Raw genomic sequence first — 22915 nt, 5'->3', positions numbered from 1 at the left:
AAGAAAATCAATACAATTGTTCCTCAACAGAAAATTCGGGTTCATTAAAGAAAACTTCGGGGCTCCTTTAAATTCAGTAAGTCTATGAAATCTGATGTGAATTTTACATCCTTTACAGAAATTCCAAGGACAACGAAACATAAGAAAACTGTCTCTAGAGTGGTTCAAAGCCTTTAGAAGAGTCAGTTTTCTCTCTCAGGTACCTCCCAGGTCCATGGAGGAAAGGTTGAGGGATGAACATCCCGTCCACAAAATTATTCCGCCAGGAAAAGCAAAGATCTGCTGCAGAATCAATCACCAGGCAAACAGTGCCTTGTTAACGGTGAGTGCTGGAAGTTTCTGGAAAATCTCTCCTGCCGATTTTACATTCTTTTTACCTACCCCCTTCAGATGAGCAGATCCCCAGGATAATTAACCTGGGGAAGACTTGAGCTGCTGTTTTTAAGTGCTCAAAACATAAAAACTTTAAAGGCCTGGCAAACTGTCTGAGGAAGCTGCTTGAGAAACCACCGAGGGTAAAACCGTACATCCTCCCATGGCACTAAGGACAGTCCACCGACACCTTGATAGGAGAGCACGATGGTGGAGAAAATGTTCTTATGCATTTTCTGGAAAACCAACTTTTAACAATGGTCAAGGGCCTTTAAAATTAGCAAGAAGAAAGCCCAATTAAGCCAAAGTCACATCTCTCTTTTGACTAATGCAACTGACTGTACTCCTTTTATTATTAATAAAATTTGTATGATCTAAGAGAATATCACTAGCCACACCTGCCCGCTTCAGAAGCAGAGGAGAGATGCTGAGAGTGTATCAATTACTTGCATCTCCAAGTGTGGCCTCTGGACCAGCAGCATGAGCAGCACCAGCATCACCTGGGAGCTAGTTAGAAATCAAGAATCCCAGGCCCCACCCTAGTCCTGCTGGATCAGCATCTGCATTTTACCAAGATCCCAGGTACCCTGTAGACATGGTCAAGTTTGGGAAGCATTTTTATTTGATAATGTGAAAATCCCGTTTTCACTCTCAGAATCTGGTCATTCCAGAACCCATTATTAGGGGTGGGTTAGTATGTGGTCATTTTTACTGTCAGTGCTTATCATATACTCTGATTCAAAAGAAAAAGGTGAGAATAATGGAAAAAGAATGAAATGGAACTGTTTCTGGCAGCCAACCACACGGGCTCTTTCACATGCCACGTTTTCTAAATGGCTAATTTGATGTTTTAAGCAAAAGCATGCAAAAGATACCTACCAAATTTTTTGGGAACCCAGTCAAGACCAAAAGTGAACTTCTTTATCTGCACTACCAAGTATTCAGGGAATGAGGCAAAGCGAGATGTTCTGGGAAACACAAGGGGATTAGATCAATGAAACAAGGCAATAAGAATTGTGAATACAGTTCATGAAGCATCAAAAGCTTTGTCTGAGGCATACCTGGCAGTTCCAGTGACTGGACTGAAGGGGAGGAACACGCAAACAGACATAAGCAGACACACACACCCACTCCTGGTCATTCAGCCTGGCCTTTTCACAAGAAGAAAATGCTTAACGGAGGAGAACGCTGTCCCTTGACAATGATTTTGGGCACACTGCAGAAGTACTACTGTTACTTTGCTGTGGCATTTTATACTTCCAAAAAGTGTTTTTCAACTGTAAACATTTGTTTTTGCTAAAACCCTTGCTACAATTTAGTGTACATATTTGTAGGCATGTGTGGGCATGCGTGCATTATGCATTTGTGTGTGGGGTTTGAAAAAGCTCCCCAAGCAATCCTTACACACCCCCACCTCCGCTCCCACCGAGAATCACTAATTACAGCACAGAGTCTGCATAACGAGGGTTTACTGGAACTTTGGTTGAGGTCAACTATTGGAAATGCCGGGGTCTCATTAAAATACTACTGCACCTAAACTTCACGGTACCTGGAGCCTAAAGGAATATATATTATGGCGTAAGGATCTAAAACATCTAAATCTGGGCCTTAAATTTTAAAATTAGTTCATTTGTTCAATGTCTTGAGTTTCCCTTCAAACTTTCAGGAAGGCTGAATGGCCTGGACTTGGGTTTGACAATTTTATGCACAGTCTATTCAACTGGTACACCAAATTCACGCCCCAGTTCCAGCTCATTCTCTCCACGTTTATCATCTTGTTCATAAGAACCATTTCTATTTGATTGTCAATGTGGGTATAGTAGGTAACTGTAAAAAAGGAAATTAGCTGCGACAGACACTATAGATACCTTTTAAAATAAGATGCTAGAACACCCTCCCCACAAACTCTACTTTTCAAATGTTATTCCTTCTATTTGGAAGGTATTGTCCCAGAATTCAGAAAACAAAAGAAAATGCATTGCTGCCCCCTAGTGTAGAAGAGAAGCCACAGTACAGGGACAGAGCACCACCAAAACAAGTCAAAAGATGTGGATTTGGGTTTACGATACACTACTTAATTCACTCCAAATCTAGACAAGTCACAGACCCTCCTTGAGGCTCCATTTTCACATCTACAAAATGGATTTATTAATACCCATTTGCCTTGGCTGTGTGATATTCATAAAAATGTGAAACTACCTAGCACACTAGAATGTACTATGTATACCTAAGGAATTAGCTTGATTATTTTGCCATGAAAGAGTTGGAATCCATGAGGCTTTGGACACTGACTTGGTCTGTCGCTGACCTGTATTTTGTCCCAGGCAAGTCACTGAACTGCTCAGTATCTCAAATTCTCCAGCACAAGGATGGTAGAAGGGTACAGGCAATAACACAATGGAGTTTTTCAAAAAAACAAGAGCTTAACCATCCTAAGGAATTGATCTATTATCCTGGCTCGCCCTCCAGAAATTATATATTATCTCTAATTAGGTTTTCCCATCTTCTGAGAAGCAGTAATAAACATCATTCTTACTTAAATATAACCAAGTCTTCATTTGCACCAAAACTCAACAAACTCCATCTGATATTTTCAACCAGTGTAAAAATGTCACCTCTCTGACTTCTTCTTACCACATTAACTTAAGATCTGAAAAATATATAGCGGTGAAATCAACCAAAAGTCATCGGTAAATCAATGATTGCCAAAATGTGGTTCAGGAGTCCCAAGACTCTTGCAGTAGCTCTGTGGTCAGCATTTGGGTGAGGAATCAGCTGGTAATACCACGGGGTGGGGACAGGGGAACTCAAGCCTGGGATGGGATGGGAGAGGGGACAGTAATTTAACCCGTTACTTTGCTACGGGTAACTACCAACCTAAGAGTACCAGAAAGCAGGTTAGATGATGCTCACATATTTGCCCTGTTGGGTAAACACTCTTTATTCATCTTTGTAACCTCTATAGGGTCTCAACTTGAATCACCCATGTAGAAACTGCTCAAAATATATTTGTTCAAATCAATCTCAAAATTAATATTTTATATTCATCAACTGCAGGTCTGGGACATCAAGTTTGTCAGTTAAATCCAGCAAAGTTATAAATTATGCACTACTTACTCTTTTATTCCTAAAATTAATTCCTGGAATTAAAATTTTTCTTGAAAAGTTATGTATTTAATAAAGACCATTAGAATGGAAATCACTCAAAAAGGTCTAGGTAGACACACAATAAATTTACCTCAAAGAATTGCTATGGGAACTAAATGAGTTAAGACATACAAAGTGCTTAGAATAGTGCCTCACACACTATTGTGTTGTCTATTGACAATCTAGTATCGGTCTTTAAAATATATCAAGTGTCAACTAATTACAATTAAGGCAAAAACACCATGAAAATCTTACTAAGAAAAAAATATAAGCTGTCCTCTCCTTGAAATTATTAAGATTGTCTAATGTATTGAAAACCTGATAACTAAAAAATATATAATTCGGCAGCGGCCCAGTGGCATAGCGGTTAAGTTCACACGCTCCACTTTGGCAGCCCAGGGTTTGCAGGTTTGGATCCCGGGCATGGACCTACACACCACTCATCAAGCCATGCTGTGGTGGGGTTCCACATACAAAAAATAGAGCAGGAATGGCACAGATGTTAACTCAGCAACAATCTTCCTCAAGCAAAAAGAGGAAGATTGGCAACAGATGTTAGCTCAGGGCCAATCTTCCTCACCAAAAATATATCAATAAATAAAAATTACTCTAACCTTCCCATTAAATATGTTGAAAACATGATAATTAACCAACCACAGTCAAACTGTATAATCCAAAGCGAAAACAAAAAAAAAAGGAAAGATAAAAATACCAGTAGTAACAATTACAGCATCTATTCACTCTGTGCCAGGCACTGTACAAAGCACTTTCCATGGTTTATCTCACCTTAATCCTCACCTCAACCCCATGAGGAAAGAACTATTCTTATCCCCGGTTTACAGATAAGGAAACAGGGGCTTAGGGAGGCGAGGTCACTTTACCGAGGTCACGTCCCAGTCATTTCTACACTGGGGATTCAAACACCGCCCACGCACGTAAAGCCTGTGCTCTGGGCCACACCGTGCTATTCTCTTCATAAATGATAAAAGTCAAGAGAAAATCTCTCCTGATGACCCTTACTTAATCTGTTAGCTGCTTAAGGGCAGGAACTAGATCTTGTTCAACTCGTGGCCTAGAAGACACTAGGGGGGCAATAATGAATGACCTTTCAAAAACTACCATTCTTTCCAGACAGTCTGTGCAGGACCATTTAAAGGAAGGGTCTTTAAGTCTGGTCCACACTGATCCAAGCTCTTCGGGATATCTTTTGCCTCTTCCTGGCCTTTCAGGCTCTGAGTGTAACATAAGAAAAGTTCAAGGCCCCAAATTAACAAAATAAGAAGGTCATGTCTGAGTCACAGCCTACATTGCTGGAAATAAGAAAAAGAAAAAAAAAGAGATCTTTTAGGAGTCCCCTGAACTGGTTTCCCCAAAACTAATATTTGAAATATAATAAGGTATAAGAAGGAATAAGTGAGGCTCTACAAGGATTACATATATGAATATAAGGATAAGCAAGCATGATAAGGAATGTGGTGCACTATATAATACAGGGATTAAGAGCTTAAACTTTTAACTCAATTGACCTGCGTGAATCCCACTCTGCCCCTTACTGGCCAATTACTTCTCCTTATCTCCTCATCTGTAAAATGGGGAGAATGATGGCGCCTACCTCACAGTAGTACTAAGAGGATTAAATGATAACTGATGGGAATTATTCAGCACATGACCTGGAATAATAAATATACAATATGGTAGTTGCTTTATTACCCTAAAACATTGTTTTTTCCTGTCCCATAGAGACCAGTTTTCAATTATTAACAATTGTGATACATCCAGTACTAGTCTTTTTATACACGTAAAACCATAAGAGCATGTGTATATGTAAAAGACAGAGAAAAAAGGAAAACATGTTTCATGTCTACTATTAAGGATTAGGGAAAGCAGAACCCTTCCCTCAGGGATTCTAGTAATTATGTTAGGACTGCCTACAACTAAATATTTTGTAGCATTTGAGGGGAAAATCAGGTCAGCAAGCATCATTCTTCCATTACAGAGGGAAGCAGGACATTGGCAGTGACTCTGTCGCAGGAGAAGAATCCAGGTCTCCTGACCACTAGCCTGGGGGTCAGAGGCTCTGTCTCCTGGAAAGCTAATGCCTCCAGCCTCCACTTTAAAGACAGGCCTTTTCCAAGGAGTGAGAAGGCTCCCTCCTGCGGGCCCAGAGAGTATGGCACACCCTGCACTTCTAAGATGTGAGGCCACTTTTCTGCAGAGAAGAAAAGGGTGGCCGAGTGGCCAAGCAAAGGGAGAGCACTCTGCAGCTCACCCCTCATGCTGGGGGCTTTCTAGGCTGCGGGATCCGCGATCGCTTCCACCTCCCACACCGCATCAGAATCACAGCGCCAAGTGCAAAGGATGAATGCTTAAGGAATCTCCAGCCTACTGTCAATAGCTAAAGTAAAAAAAAAACTCAAATCAACACATCGTACACCTTCAACTTACATAATGTTGTATGTCAATTATATCTCAATAAAGCCGGGGAAAAATAATTAAAGAGCTTGTTTCCACCCCTAATATAGGGTAGATTTCTAACTGTGCAAAGATGTCTTCGAGTTGCAATGAAGTGAATCTTGCATATTTAACATGCCAACTCACCAACTGTCATCTGCAAGGACACACACACACACACACACACACCCATACACACACACACACACACACACACACTCCAAAGCTGAGCCCTCGTAGGATGAAAGCTTACCCTGCAATGGATAACTGAAAACTGAATCAACTACTATTAATCTTCATTTGGATATGAAGAACCTTGTTTTAAAAATTATTTTAAGAATGGGGCTGGCCCCGTGGCCGAGTGGTTAAGTTCGCGCGCTCCGCTGCAAGCGGCCCAGTGTTTCGTTGGTTCGAATCCTGGGCGCGGACATGGCACTGCTCATCAAACCACGCTGAGGCAGCGTTCCACATGCCACAACTAGAAGGACCCACAACGAAGAATATACAACTATGTACTGGGGGGCTTTGGGGAGAAAAAGGAAAAAATAAAATCTTTAAAAAAAATTAAAAAAATAAATTAATTAATTTAAAAAAAATTATTTTAAGAAAATACAGCTTTCTTTGAGCTTTTGAAATAAATTCTTTTTGTTTCACATTTTTAACATGTGAAATCAATCATCTGAAACAAAGAGGAATCCAGAGGGACGGCCGTTGCAGAGACCAAGTGATTCAGGCACGACTGCTCCTTAAGATCGTGATAAAAACAGCCTGCAGCAGCGCTGCCATCCTTCACTCTCCTTTATGTCAAGAAGAGCTCAATCTTAGTTTAAAAGAAAAACGGCCAAAAAACATCTAAAAGTAGTGAAATTCCCAGAGCCAAACTTTCAGACCTCCCCTCACTTTATGCCACTATGAGCACTCTTTGTCCAAGTGTATGAAGTGTGTCAGCAACAGCTTGACGGTATAAAATCAATTAAGGTGTCAAGGGGAGAAAAAACATTTTTTATATACCTGACAACAAGGCTCATAGTGTGGAAACAGAACACCTGCCTGAGTCCTGGCAGCTCATCTGAACAATGCTCAGGAGCCCTTATGTGCCCTTTGAGACGCCCTGAGCCCCCTGGTCTCCGGCAGGAACACAGTCACCAGGTTCTAAGCCAAGTCTTTGATTATGCAATTAAAATCTATCACAGGGGAGTTTAAATATCGAAGACTGTCATAGGTATTTTTGTAATTTCTATATTAACATCATTCTTGCCATGCGGGGCGGGGGGTGTTTCTTGGCTACAGCCTCTTGGCAAAACCAAAAAGCAAATTCCTAATAGAGGATAAACCACGACCTTGCTTTTTAAAAAAAAAAAAAGGCATTGCCTCGCTAGCGTGTCATATAGATGCTAAGTCGGTTATTGGACAGGTCTCACACAGTGAGGTCTACAACAACTAGGAGTGTGTGATCATAATCTCAGCTCACCACACACAAGCAAGCCTGCGCGGACTCACACAACACCCTGCCACCTCTCCCCCGCCCCAGGCCCCGCCTCTCCAGCCCCCTCCTCACCCCACGACCACCACACAAGCGCACACACACACACACACACAATGCACACGTGTACTTCCACACACTTACTTCACACCCGCAGACTTTGCCTGGAGGGCGCTACTCCAGAAATCGTCAACGTTTTCCGGTTCAGAAAAGGCCTGAAGGCAGGCACTAAAGGGGATCTTGGCACGAACCACCTCGGGGAGGGGTCTTCTGTTCGCTTCTGCTTCCCTTCTCGTTAACTCATAGGCGATCAGTTCATCTGAGGGAGAGAGCAAATGAATGATCGTGCAGTCACTTCCATCTCCTTGAAATGAACAACACCCTCTTTGGACAATCCTCCCCGAAGGCTTCTGGGCTGGGGCAGGATTTCTTCCTTGTTGCCCTTCCCAGAGCTGGAGAAGCCTGCTAAAAGGCCGTTCTTGGGGCCATCTTTAGAGTGGCACTGACACTGCCTCGAGCCATTCTTACTTTTTTGCCTGTTCCCCTTCAAGACTGACAGGAGTGAATCCCGGCCCAGCTGAGAGGTTCAGATCATGCGAGTGACGTAAGTGATGCACGAACCTGGTCTTTCATTTGCCCAGAGGTCAAGGATGGTTTTACCCAAACACCCCCCTCCAATCACAAAGTCTTCACACCAGAGCATTTCACACTGAAAAAGATCCGGGCTCACCTCTTGCCAGGCCCTTCACTATGATTAGGGACCATGGGGGGTGTGGGCCAAGGAGCAGGATGAACTACAGGGACTGCAATTATAGCCACTGCCCACAGCCTGTGACACTAACCAACACTGCCGAGGCAACTTTGGGCCAAGGTTATGCAACATCGCAGACGTCAGAGCCACCAACCTTGAAGGCCTTTCTACGCTATCCATGCTCAAAGGATTAAATACCAAGGGAAAAAGAGGTGAGTGCACCAGGAACTTCCCAAGAATCAAGAGATCTGCTCTTGGAAACTACCTGTTAAGTCAAAATTTTATATAGATTTTGAATGGGCCTTTCTGGGAATTCCTTTTGTATCACAGAAAAAGAAATCACTCCTGATTTAACAGTTTTTCAGCACATTTATGCGCCTATGCATGCTTATGTGCTTTCCTTTTTTTTCTTTTTTTTTTTGCTGAGGAAGATTAGCCCTGAGCTAACATCTGTGCCAATCTTCCTCCACTTTATACATGGGTTGCTGCCACAGCATGGCTGACGATTGGTATAGGTCTGCGCCCGGGGTCTGGACCCATGAACCTGGGCTGCCAAAGCAGAGCACACTGAACCTAACCACTATGCCACAGGGCTGGCCTCACTATGCGTTTTCTTAAACACATCTGAATATGCTTTCAAAATTCATTCCCCAGTCCACATCAGTTTTTGATGTAAGTAAATCTAGGATGCTGGCATTAGGCATTCTGAGCAATCAATATCCAGAGACTAAATTATAAGTCTCCTTTCTGAAAAAAATGTTACCACTCATAAATTATAAACAGTGAGTCAGAGAAGATGATAGAACTGAGCAGAACAGGCAAGAGAAAGCAATTAAGCCCAGTTCTAAAAAGCAAACAAACCACAGGCCCCCACCCTCATTTCTACCTTGTATAAGGGATAAGAATTTAAAAATTGGTCAAAAGCTGCATTGAGCTTACAGAAAATGGAAATCATTTCATCTTAAAATCATCATGATCATCACTCTCCAATTAGCACAATATAGTCAGGAAAAGACCAAAAAGGAGAAAAAGGCTACCAGGGAGTTGTTGAACTTTACAGAAATGACCAGTTCACAGGAAATAAGCAATCTGGCAGATATTTTGCCTTTTTCTGCTTTTAAGATGCTAATTCTAAGAAATTACCATTTGTCTATTCTGCCTGGGAAGAACCAGATGAGATGGACTGAAGGAAACTTCCCCTGAGACCCCCACTGGCTGCAGTATCTCTGCCTCCTTCCTGCTTCCGAAGCCCAGAGAGTCTTCTAACAGGCCTCGCTCCTATCAAGGGCCTTGTCACACTTTATCTCAAAGACTCGGAGGCCAAAGCTGGATTACTTCAAGAGACCTCCACTTGAATGTCTCACATCAAAAAATGCAGTTCTGGAGCCAGCCTGGTGGTGTAACAGTTAAGTTTGGGCTCTCCACTTTGGCGGCCCAGGGTTCACAGGTTCAGATCCCAGGGGCAGACCTACACACTGCTCATCAGGCCATGCTGTGGCAGCATCCCACACACAAAAACAGATGAAGACTGGCACAGAAGTTAGCTCAGGGACAATCTTCCTCAAGCAAGAAGAGGAAGACTGGCAACAGCTATTTCCTCAAGGCCAATCTTCCTCACCAAAAAAACCCACAAAAATGCAGTTCTGATCATTTCCCTCAGCACAACTTATGAGAGACAATGTTAAAGAAGTTTCCACATATATAATTCAAATAATTTTCCCCAAAATTAAGCTGACTCCAAGCCAACCAATGGGTTAAACTTATAGGCATTGAAGTAGGTTCCATCCACAACCCGTCCACAAAATCTGTGATGCATTTGATTCTTCTCAAAAGGAAGTCACACGAGGACTGAGGGAAAGATGGAAACAACCAGACACCTCTGGGCTGGGTCCACTCCTAACACAACTTTGAAGCCATATCATCTCTGATGGAGGGTGTTCACACGTGAAGCAGCACCCTGCCGATTTCCCCCTTTGGAACCGTTACCCTTGTTGGTCGCTGCCTCCATGGCCACAGGCAACTGCATCAGGTAATCCACTCGCTCTGTGTAGCGGACTTTCCGGGTCTGACAGCACTGAATACGTTCTTCCACCAAAAACCGAAAAACATCACTTGGGTTTTCTGAGCCGATGCGGTTCCTCTGAAGGTTGGATTATATCAGGTTAGCAAATGTATGAATATTAAGCTAATAAAAACTAATAAAATCAAATATAAATCTGGTATAAAGGTCTGGGGTTACTAAAAGTTCCCTCTGGTGTTGCTAAAAGTTTCCAGTTCACTAGATACTTTCATAGCAAAACAGTGGTATTTATCTAAAGTCCAAAAATGGAAGAATGGTTAAATAAATTACAGCCCATCGTGTGAATTAATATTATGCAGTCATTAAACATTATGGGAGAGAAAGTGATCTAGATGGAATTAGAAGAAAAGGGTTGAGGGAGACAAACTGAGGAGAAAAGGGAAAAAATAAAGGAAAAATTAAGGCATGCATGCTATGATTATATAAATGCATTTGTGTAAATTATATACAAATAAAACAGAAATCATGCTCTATTCAAATAAGTAATGACATGGTAAAACGTTCACAACAGGTTAAGCGGAGAACATTGCTTACAAAACAGCACATAGAGAATTCATAAATGCACCTGAAATGTGACTGGTGGGTCAGACACCAAAATGTTAACACTGGTTGTTGGTGCTGGTATTACGGGTGATTTTGATTTTATTCCTTTGTGCCTTTCTATATTTTCCACAAAGAAAATGTTTGTAATCCAGAAAACAGGAGTTGTTTTTCAAGAGGAGAAAAAAGCTTTTAATCATGAATTCTCAGTGGCTTTAACCAGAGCATTTAATGGGATTTGACTCTGCTGCGAGAGAAGTGTGACCATCTCTGAGCGGTGGCAGGAAGACACCACATATCACACAGGACTCTCAAGGAGCTTTGTCACGGAGAGAAAAAAAGCGTGAATGAAATAACCAACAAACATTCCTATAACACATACAAATGAAAAGGAGACCAGGGACGTCCACAAGCGCCTAGAAAACAGGGCATCCGGAGCGATTACAACAAGTACGATGAGCAGAGAAAGCCTCAACGAAGCGGATTCCAAGTGAGCTTGGACAGTGAGAGATGGAGGGAAGGGGCCAAGACAGAGCGGACTGCACTGAGGGGCTGGGCACACTTCTTTCAACCCTCAGGAGCATTTTTGAAGACTGACTTACTCACCTCTACAAGATTCACCAGGTGCAAGAAAAATTCCTGGGCATCCTGCTGTCTATTGGAGGAGAATTCTGGGTGGCTCTTGCTTACAAAGGCCTTAAACATGCGTGGAGAGATCCCATTCTGCTGAGGCTAAAACATAAAAATAAAATCATCTTACAATACTTTCATACACATAACAGCACTAAGTGGCAAGGAGAGTGAGGATTACCATAAGTCCCAATTTCCAGATGAGAAGACCGAAGGCCGCAGAAGCTAAGTAACAATAAGGGCCAACACGCCCTGGATGTTTAGTGTGCACCAAGCACCGCACTATGAAGCTGACGTGAGAACAGGATGCCACTCCTCCTGCTGACTCAAAACTAGAGACATGATAAATACCCCACTTTCTAAAGAGAGCCACTAGGCCCATCCTCACAGGGCCTGCTACATGGGGGCCAAACTGGTGCATCACAGCCCATTTCAGAGCACACTGGAGATGCATTAGGGAGGGGGGTCCTCAGAAGGAAGTTAAAGGAGGGGAGAGCTCTGCAGCATCTCCCTTCCCTCCCTCTGAGGAACTATGAGAGGCTCTCCCACAGAGACTGGGGCACTTGCAAGAAAAGGAAGTGACATTGCATGCCCCAGGCAACCATGGCAGAGCTGTTCAGCTCATGAGTCCGCCCTGGGCTGTTTCTGGAACAGAGCACACGGAGTTCCCAGGAGCTTGCCCCTCACTTGGAGAAGTGGAAGGAGCTTCCTGCAGCTGCCAGGAAAGCAGAGTGGGAAGAATGGGCAGCAGGCACAATTTTGGTGGGACAAGGATGTGTGAACTTGCCCAGGGACTAAAAGGATAGCTCAAAAGGCAGCCAGGCTCCTCCAGAAAGGCACTGCATGAGAAGATGGGGGAAGGAGGCTTGGGGTAGGAACTGGGGTGGAGTGTTACAGAGGGCAGCGGTCCAGGGCATCAGGGAAAGGTCCTTGAGGGGACAAGCGGGGGTGGGGAGGCATCTCTAAAGAACCACTAATGTGCCCCCACAAGAAGGTTGACCATGACAGAAGACACACGGCAGCCAAGAGGGAGCCAAACGCTCCAGCTCAGTGAAAGACTCTGCCTCTTTTCTAATCTCCCCTCCCTGGATCCTCCACTCTGGAGGGGCCAGAGGAGGTGAGAGGAGCCAAAGGGATGGAGCAAGGACAAAAAAATATCAGAGGATGCTTAGCTGACCCTTCTGTACTGCTGGTTTCCAAGACTCCCGAGCTTGGTAGGGAAGAGAAATTTTAAACTAGTTCTAATGTGAACCCAACATTTTAATGCTAGTAACTTGCAAGAAATCACTAGAAATCTGGGCGATCCCCATAAGATGCTCTGACGAGGCACGGTGGGAAGATTCCACATCACCTTTGAGGACAGAGGTGGGCACATGATAAAGCTGTTTCCTGAGTGTCCCTCCACATTCAGCCCATCTAGTAATGGGGCTACATGCCACCTCCTTTAATACTCACAATAACCCCACGAAGAAGGTACCACCATTATCCCCATTTTATGGATAGGGAAACTGAGACTGGCAGAGAAGTGCCAGGTAGGTCTTTCAACTGAAAGTGGTCTTAATGACCATATTATCATAGAGCCAACAAAGAGCAGACCCAGAATGGACTCCAGCTTCTGAGTCCAGGTCCAGGGACTCTGCAGCAAAATTAAAGTGGCACCTGCAGCACCCTGCCAATCAAGCAAAGAAATAATTGACGTCCTCTCTGCAAACGTGTGGCTGCTGCCCACCCACTTCTTCTCAAAACCTCCACATGCTCAGCTTCCAGGCCACGTCCCCCTCCTCTGAAGCCCAGAGAACTTGCTATGTGGGCCATCACTGGGCTCATGACACTAAGTGCCTCCTGCTCCCTTCAACTTGCAGCCTCTTCTGGCCCACCTGCTCAGCGTGACTGCAGTCCTTGACAGGCGGAGGCCAGGTCTCACACTTCGTTGAGGTCTCCTGGACATCCAGGTCAATGCTCAAGGTCTGGAGACCACGACAGGTGTGCAGAATCGCACAGTCAGACGCACCAGCTTATGGGAAAACCTATATTTATCTCCCGGCAGCCAAGGGCCTGCCCTACATATAAAATCTCTCCAATGAGCACGTTCTAAGCAATGGTGCTAATAAAACTCAGGTGAATTTTCCTGTCTTGCTGAAAATATATCTGGTCTCGTCATTCAATATTTACTGACAACCTACCTTGTGCAGAACACTATTGGGGATTCTGGCAGACAACAGAGGCAATGAGAGACAACACACGTAGCTATAAAAAATGTTGAGGAGCACTGCGGAGGACCTAAAACAGTGCTAGCAGCTCTCAGAGGAGAACTCCCCAAAGTAGCAGCATTTTGGCATCTGAGGACTTGGAACCTGTACATAAATGACCGACTTACACACACACATGGCTTCAGATGTACTTCCAGCGAAGACCAATTTACCCCTGACAATTAATTTTCCAACTGTATATACACTTCCTAAAAACTATGTAAAAGTGGTAACTTTCTTCACTCACAATACGGCTGTCTATCTACATAGTACCAGCCAACACACGCACACAATAATAATGCCTTATCATTGCATAATGCTAACATTTATTCATTCCTTCAACAGATATTTACTGAGTGCTATAAAATGTCAGACACTATTCTAGGTACCTGGATGAATAATTACAAGGTGCCAGACACAGTTCTGAGCACTTTATATGTGTATATTGCTTAACTCACCCAACTTCATGAGGTGATTATTATTTTCATTATTTTCTCCACTTGACAGATGAGGAAACTGAGACGAAGAAGTGTCAAGTAACTGGCCGAAGATCACATAGCTAGAAAAGTCAGTCTCTCCCTCTCTCTCTGTCTCTCTATCTCTCTGTGTGTCTCTCTCTCATCCTAATACTCTTCTTGCACACATGTGCCTAGTTCTCACCTCTGATGTCCCCGAGTCCATCCTACCAGTTGCTGAAATCAGAAGACAGTACGTCTTGGACTCTGGGTAAGCCCTCTCCACACCCAGGCACCTCTGGGGCCAACAGGACAGGTCTGTGCAAGTCTTTCTCCACCCTCCACAGTGTAGAGGCACCAACTGGAATCAATCTTTTTGTATGGTGCATTTCTGTTTAGGCATTCACATAAGCACACACTCACCGCCTGCTGCTGATGGTGTTACTTCTTACAAGCCGTGCTTCGAGCGTGGTGTGGCTGCCAGTCCCCATCCAAGCAGCTGCTTTGAAAAGTTCAACGAGAGTAAACTCTGAAAAGATCACTGCTGCTCTGTGCCATCATGTGGTCATACAACCAGGAGAAGTTTCAGTAAAGACCCTGGTGAAGACCCTAGAAACAGCCCTGCGCTGGGATTGCCACCCAGTCTCACTCATGCCCCTCCCACGCCTCTTGTCTTTCTGTGCTCATTTCACTTCTTTGTTTTCCCTCGACTGATCTTTCTTAATCCTTTGTTCAACAGTCAAGCTATAGCCTGAGAATTATTGACCATCAAGATGTTACTTAAAAGTGTCCCAACCAGAGAGATGCTAGCCCTTCCTCTCCATGTCACACTCCAACTCCTGGCTGTCACAGCTGGATTTAGCTCAAACTTGGTTACTCCACAGTCAACGTCTGATCATCAGCTGGCCCCGTCTGCCTGCACCCATGCCCCACACCTAGTCCATCTCTGATTTCAGGGGAGAGGTCTCACTAATTCCCACGCTCAGCTATCACTATAGTCACCCCATATCCAGTATATTAGAAAGTCAGGCTATAAACAACTGGAGGCTGAATCTAATTAGGCTTCCGGATCTAACTTCCAGCTTATGGGAAACACAAGCTAAACAACACCTCAAGGAAGCAATCTTTAGAGCAATCCCGGAGCAGAGGATCCTGCTCCTTCAACAAATCAATAGCTTGCAAAAAGAAAAGGAGGCGGACTTTAAAAAGATGTCCTTGATCCTGCAGGGAAGTCTGCACATGGACCGGTATTAGCTGGTACTGAGGACTCGTGGTTAATTTTGGTGGGGTGCTTCTAACTCTTCAAACAACTTTTAACATGATATTTATGTTAAAAGAAAAGAAGAAGGTATCCTAGTTCCAGCTGCATATTAACTATCTACAAGTGAAAAGGACTGGATTTGGTGATAAAATACTGCCGGGAAGGGAGAGGAAAGGAAGGAAAGGAAAGAGATGAGTTTAGGGGGGATCGATGAGACCAAAGTGGCAGAACGGTGACTGCTGAAGCGACACATCGGTACATGGAGATTCATTAGACTTTGCGCTCTACTTTTCTGTATATTTACAAATTTAAATAATTTTTTTAAAGGCCAGGCTTTATATAAAGCAGTTACCCAAAAGAAACCAAAAAGTCAAAACAAGAACCAAAGAACTAACTCAAAGAAACCATGTTTCCTAGTGGGCAGTGGGGTCAGTGACATCACCTGAGCGTCCCCTATGGGCCTATCACCGCACAAGATGAAAGAAAAGACCAAAATTGACCAAGGGCCAGGCCTGCCTTGAGGAAGCACGCACTCTCTGAGAGCCAGCTCTCGGACGCCTGAAGCAACGGCCAGTCCTGACAACTAACTTTCTAAGGGGGAGCCCCAAACAGTTTCCAAAATAGCAAGCATGTAAGGAACCTGTCATATTCATAGGGTACTGTACTTACTTTCTCTGTCAGCAACTGCAAAACAGATCAGCTCAAATTAGAAGACTATGGTGTTCAGAATCTTTCCCAAATGCTTGCACAGACCTTTCTGGTGAACACTGCACCAAGAGGGCAGCCAGACTCTGCCCCCTCATAGCCCCTGAGCCTAACGCTTTAATTAATAAACAGGCAGCAAGATGGAGGCTTTGTATTACATCAGAGAAACACTTGTACGGATACTTACATTGGAAGACCACACGAATAAAAAAAGATAGACGCATCTCAGCTTGTCCCTAATACATAGGCTTATGGTGTTTGTTGAGTTAAACTCACTTTAAACCATAAACCTTGGTCCACTAGTTCCTAACCCAGGTCCACCCTTAATCTCCTAAGCTAAAGGAATAGATGGCATGCCCCAAGCTATTTTTTCATATTTCAAAAGGTAAGTTAGAAATATTATATTTGCCCAATCTAGGAAAATGGAGGTTAGTGAAAACAATATTTTTATGTTTGGGGCTAAAATTACATCACTAAAGTAGAAGACTGGTTATCTCACGTGGATCAAAAACTGAGACTAGCAATTGCTCAGAATACAGGATTGTTTAAAACATGTTCTCTTCAAAAAGAGAAATAAATTATGGAGTATTCAACACTAAAGTGTGTGAACACTGTCTTAGAATGCATAAAGATCAGGAATATATTTTTTAAAGAAGAAAAAGTGTTCTTTTATAGTGAGGAGATTTTATTTACTGTGGGTGCAATTTAATTTCAAAAATCAGTTCAACAAGGGGCCGGCCTAGTGGCGCAGTGGCTAAGTTCGTGCACTCCACTTCAGCAGCCCAGGGTTTGCAGGTTTGGATCCCAGGCATGGACCTATCTACTCATCAAGCCATGCTGTGGCAGTGACCCACATACAAAATAGAGGAAGACTGGCACAGATGTTAACTCAGGGACAATCTTCCTCACCAAAAAAATAAAAATCAATTCAAGAAATTTATATAGAAATGGCAGTGCCCAAAATAAATACTGAAAATCTTTTTATAGATGAAAATGTATATTAAGCATGCATACACAAAACCTAGATTTTACCTTGGTCTGGAGAAGAAAAATTTAATACCAGGAAGTATACATTCTAGAAATGGCCCAAGATGTGAGACAGAGGTAAGAAACTCAAGTTACTGGGTTACGTTGGAATTCTGCAAACTTCACACACCCCTTTTGTCATTCACTCACCACCATCCACACACTGAGGCACAGGGAGCAGGAACCAAGTCCTGGATCTACTGTCAGGGAAGTAGGATAGTGTAGTGGTCAAAAGCACAGACTCAGAAGTCAGTCTGCCGGCTGTAAATCCCAGCTCTGCCACTCCCTGGCTTTGTAACTTCAGGCAAGGCTTCTGTGCATCAGTTTCTGCATCAGTGAACATGCAGGATGAGCCTGGCCTTTCATAAGCTCTACGTAACACAGTTATTAGTATCACTGGTGGTAGCGGCCCTGTAAAAAGGCATTCCCACCACATGGCTCCCACCCCTCTCTTATGCTCTCTCCCCTCCACCACACATTCCTCTTGTAATCTATCCCTCTCTCTGCTTCAGCACATCTTCTTTCCTCTCTTGGAGCACTTCAGGCTCATCTACAAGCCAGAAATGCCAGAGGCCTGGGACAAGACCACCTGACCAAGGGGCTCTTGATATCAGAGAGAAGATTCTGACAAATTGCTTTCTCTGAAACCAAGTGCTGATGAAAATCCTGATGCCTCAGAAAGTAATTCCCTCCTCTGTGAAGGAGACTGGAGATTTTACTAAGAATTACTTGTCTGTTCAAATAACAGCTTGAAACTGACATCACTAGGGCCACAAAGAAAATCATAGGGTCAATTCAAGTTCTATTTTGAATGTTAAAGGAGCCTTTTTGACACCTGGACCAAAGACTCCCTCATTCTCATTTCCCACCCAGCCAGACAGGCCTTCCCCTCCACTGCCAAGATACGCATCGCTCCACTGATCACATGCGGAGTTCTTTCTTCAAGACCACTAGATCACGGCACCTGAGTAGGAAAGGATTTTACAGATTATCTAGATCAAGGGTCACACACCCAAATACCCAGTGTACCTGCTGGATCACAAATCACAAAGGGACTGGAGCCAGCTGGGAACTGTGTGTCCTGTGTGAAGGGATGCTGCTCCTCAGCTTCAGGCAACTGCTATTATGGGCTGGGATTGCCATGTGTTTAAGAGAAGCTGGAAATTCAGATATTTGTCTGGGGGCCAAGCAAAACACACCTGCAGTCCAAATATGGACCAAATGCTGCCAGTTACGGACCCTGAGCCAGACAGAGCAGTGGTTCCCATCTACAAGCCTCAGACCTCTGGAACCACAGAGCTACTGCACAATGGTCCCTAAACCCACCGGCGAGGAGGGGGCAAGGGCCCCAAGCAGTCACTGTCCAAAATTGAACAAATACGTGCCTTGCTCATCTAAGAACTTCCTTTTTCTAATGTAAAAAGATATTGTAATATTAACAAAACCAAATTTTACTTCTAAACCTCGCTAAATGGATGAATTTGCATTTCACATTTTCTCAAGTGAAGAGATTCCAAAAGCACAACAGCAGCCATGTAATGTGCACAGATTTTATTTACATCAGAGAGGGGTCCTTCACTCTTGCAATATTCACAACCACCACCTAGACCAATTCCGCCAGGCAGAGACTGAAAGGGTACATGACTTGCCCGTGGTCCCACAGCTCCCTGCAGAGCCAGGGGAGGAAGCCAGGCTCCCAAATCCCAATCCAGTCTCCACCTCCTCCACCAGGGAGGGTGGGCTCCGCCTTAAGAGTGGCCTAAGAAGTGACAGCCTGGATGCCAACTCAGGATAAATGTGAGCAAAACAAAATCTTGGACCGTTTTCTTCGCTAGCGCCTCTTCAAAGTTTCAGCGGAGCTCAGAGGCAGAAGCAGCCTGATAAGCTCAGACCCCAGCCCTACACCCAAACCATCTCCTCAGCTGCATCCCAGATGAGGGTCTTCCAGTCTCAGGTGGGTAAGGAACTCATGATCCTGCAATGCTGGATAACAAGGCAACCAGGGAACATAAGGCTTCCTGCCCCACCAACACTCTGGTCTCCTGTCTGGCTGTTCAGAAAGTCTGTATCCCTCTCCATCCTCCTCACAACCTACTCCCTTCTCCCCACTCCCCAACCCTGCTTCTGTATGTGCCCTTCATAATCTCCCTTCTCCTCTTTGCTCCATTTCCCCAGCTAACTGGCTTCATTAGGAAAAAGAGCAGATTCACTTTCGATTCTTGCTCTCAGTCTGCAGGCATTAGTTAAGGATAACTGACTTAAGGTAGGAGCACAGAGGTCAAACACTTGAGAAACAGAATTGAAAGAACGTGCCCACTAAGTCAAGACAGGGTACTCTGAAGGCAGAGCAAGTGGGGCGTGAACTCCACTCAGGACATCTGCAGCAATGGAAGCCAAGGCCGCCAAAGACAGCTGTGTAAGCTGTGCACTGCACAACGCCAAGGGCACCACTCAGAAAGACTAGGTTGCAAGTAACACCCTCTAGAGTAGTGTAACAGAGCAGCCCAGGGAGGGGTCAGTAGCCCATCCTGCAGGCACGTGGAAATGCAAGTCTGACTATTAGGAGATAAAGCACATCTTTCAATTACGCTATCAATTAACAGGGACTAAATAGCCAACTGAGTTACTTATACTTGAGTGTGCTTACAAACTCCCCGCCAGCTGACCAAACATGAAGACTGCCCAGCCTTCACCAGAAATTCAGAATCCTCAGCTCTAAAGAAAGGTCTAGGGATCAGTGTGTTTATACCAACCAGCCTCTTGAGAAACTCTAGCAAACAAAGTTGAGGCTTAGGAGAAGAAAGACACCATAAGGGCCAAGATTGTATTACCAAGAGGAAAATGTTAATATTTTTATAAAGTTTATTCCTTCCATCTCAGCTGTATGTTAGGAAGAATACTGTTTCTGAAGACCCTTAATGATACAAATCACATGTAATCCATGAAGTGACTGGCACTGGAAACCCAAACCGTGGTTATTACTTACCACAATTTTTAGTAGCATGCAGACAGACACCCTAGACTCTGAAATCCAACAGCTATTCTGCCAACTCGCTAAATTGACGGCACCACTTGCCAAATCAGAGGAAATCCACGTTCTAGCTGGTAAAGGCCCCTCCCACACATCAACGTGGCCACCACCCGGACACATACCTTGTGTTCCTCCTTCATCACCTGTTCTATGAGTTCAGATTTCACCGGAGGTTTCGAATACTGGCCTGAGAGAAGCCCGTGTCCTAACTTAGTCCTGGACGGGAGGGAGAAACAAAAACAAAAGGTCATTGTTGCTTCCCCTTAGAGATGCTAAAATTACCTACGCATTTCAATAATTGCAGCTGCTTTTAGGTGGAACATTTTATCTCAATTTCTCACAAATAACTTATTTATTTGATTCAGCTCAATACTGATTCCATTTTCAAATTTTCCTCAGTACGTTATAATTTTATTAATTTCTTTCTTCTTGTAAAAGTAACACACGCTCACTTTAGAACACTTTAAAAATACAGAAAATGAAGAAAAGAGAACTGCCTTTAATTTTGCAACCCAGAGATAACCAATATGAACACTTTATTGGATACTTTTCTAAACCAACTACAATTGGGCACTTACATCTGTGTGTTGAAATCTTGTGTTGGATCTAAAGGAGAGTAGTCAAATATTCTTGGAAGATTTCCTACATACCTAGGAAATGAGAAGCGACAGTCAAAACATAGGAACTAAGAGGAGATCAGAACCAAAATGAGCCATCATCCTAGCTCAGACCTCCTTGCCTTTCTGTCAAAATTAAATCATCCACTGAAGAAACGTTTTTCCTGAGCTCCTACCTCTGCCGCCATATTCACGGACCTCCCTAAAATGTTCACGCTTCTATCAGCGGGTCCCAACCCTGGGTGCAAGTTAGAATCCCCCAGAGAGTTTCCTGAAAAAATACGAAAGCCAGAGTCACTCCCAGATGTTCTGATTTCATGGCTGAGGGTGAGGCCTGGGATTTGGAATCTTTTATAAGTTCCCCAAGTGATTCTAACATGTCGCCAGAGTCAAGAAGCACTGGCTTCTGCCATTGCAACTGCCATCTCAAACACAAACGGTGAGGTCAGGGGTTGTTCAATCACACCAAAGTGAATAACGACGACACAGCAGTGACAACTACCGTTTCTTGAGGGTTTCCTATATCACCTGGTTGAGTCTTCAGTACAACCATAAGAGGAAAGGATTATTATCGTTACTCCATTTGAGAGATGAGAAAATAGGGATGCAAAATCATTAGGTACCTTCCGAAGTCACCCAGAGAGTGTGTGATGAAACCCAGAGTGGACCCAGGCAGCTTGGCTCCAAAGCCACGCTCTGAACCACTCTGCCGGCTGTACCTGCCTTGTCCACGATCCCTTGAGCAGCCCACAACTCCTCTTTCTGACCGGTTTATCCCGACAGAGCAGCGCTAACTTTAACCACTCATCTCTAATCTCAACGTACAATCATTCCTCTCACTTCCAAAGTTCATTTCCTATTTCAGACTCTCTGCTTTGTGCTGTTGATCTTTCCCTCTTCAGGCTTTGAAGTTCTAAGCCTGAAAGCTCTAGGAGGAAGAATCCAGAAGCAGATCCCTTTCCCTGGCCCGTCATGCACTCTGCTCTGCCCACTTCTCTGACCTCATTCCCATCCCTCTCCCTCAGCCCACACTGCCCCGGCCATTTGCCCTTCCTGCTGCCCTGGGGCAGGCCAAGCTCACTCCTGATTCAAGGTCATGCCATCTGCTCCTGATTCAAGGTCATGCCGTCTGCTGTCCCGTTCCTGGAGTGCTCTCCCCATGGATCCTTGCTCCTTCTCAGGTCAGGTTAAAAGAAATCTTCCACCCTTCCTAATTCCCTGTCACCTGAGCCTGGCTGACCTTCCTCTTGGCATGCATCACTACTTGCAATTACATAATTTATCTACGTTCTTGTTTATTATCTCTCTCTGGAGATTACATACTAGAATCTAATCTCCCTGAAGACAGACTTTATCTAAATCACTGCATCTCCAGCATTAGAACAGCATCCGACCTGTAGAAGGCACTCAATAAATATTTGTTGAATAAATACACTCATATTGTGTAATCACATAACCAATTTCTATAACTGACTACCTATAACCCAACAGAAAAGGCATCATACAACAAAGCTTTACCAGAAAACCATGACACACTTGTAGTTAGCAATGACCTGTAATCGGATCTCTCAACTACCAGAAATTTCTAGGCACCTGTTCTCTACAAACTCAGAATTCGTATCCCAGATTATGTACCTACATCAAAATTACCAGAGCACGCTTCTCAGGGACAGTCCCATTCAAACAGCTTTTAGATGTCACCAGGACAAGAATTGCATCTAGAAATTTTCAATCGACCAAGAGCCAATAATAGATAAACAAAACTTCGGAACCAAATTACTCAGAACCATATGCTGCACTGAAGAATTCTTAACAATACACAACATGATGAACTCATTAGCTCTCTTACAATCTAGCCTTTATCAGATTTCAAAACCTGACAGGACAAAAAAACTCACTGGGAAGGCGAGTATTAGGGAAAGGCTTATGCTTTCAAGAAAGATTGGTGGAGAAAAATAAAGTTAAAGGGGATAATCTTTGATGTCAGAAATGTCCACCTTGCTAGCAATTTATATTCCTTTTCCAATTGATGAGGAATATCCTCCATTACGACAAAATTAAATTAAAAGGCGGAAGTAATGTTAGATAATTTTTAAAATACTTATTATGCTTTTAGT

At 43.8% G+C, this 22915-nt stretch overlaps 1 protein-coding gene across 1 annotated transcript in view; it reads right to left on the bottom strand.

The window, feature by feature from the left end:
• Nucleotides 1–22915, bottom strand: part of USP13 (ubiquitin specific peptidase 13) — a 106426-nt gene that overhangs the window by 28110 nt on the left and 55401 nt on the right. The window contains exons 9-14 of the mRNA XM_070583178.1: nt 20760–20831; nt 20304–20397; nt 11431–11556; nt 10191–10344; nt 7598–7772; nt 1252–1340 (exon numbers count right to left, since the gene is read on the bottom strand). Of these exons, the coding sequence (XP_070439279.1) occupies nt 1252–1340; nt 7598–7772; nt 10191–10344; nt 11431–11556; nt 20304–20397; nt 20760–20831 (710 nt within the window). The remainder of the gene's footprint in view (nt 1–1251; nt 1341–7597; nt 7773–10190; nt 10345–11430; nt 11557–20303; nt 20398–20759; nt 20832–22915) is intronic.

This window comes from Equus przewalskii, chromosome 18 (genome assembly GCF_037783145.1).
Source record: "Equus przewalskii isolate Varuska chromosome 18, EquPr2, whole genome shotgun sequence".
In the NCBI taxonomy this organism is placed as follows: domain Eukaryota; kingdom Metazoa; phylum Chordata; class Mammalia; order Perissodactyla; family Equidae; genus Equus; species Equus przewalskii.
The sequence above is the reverse complement of the archived record's forward strand: the minus strand, read 5'-3'. Positions and strand labels throughout refer to the sequence as shown.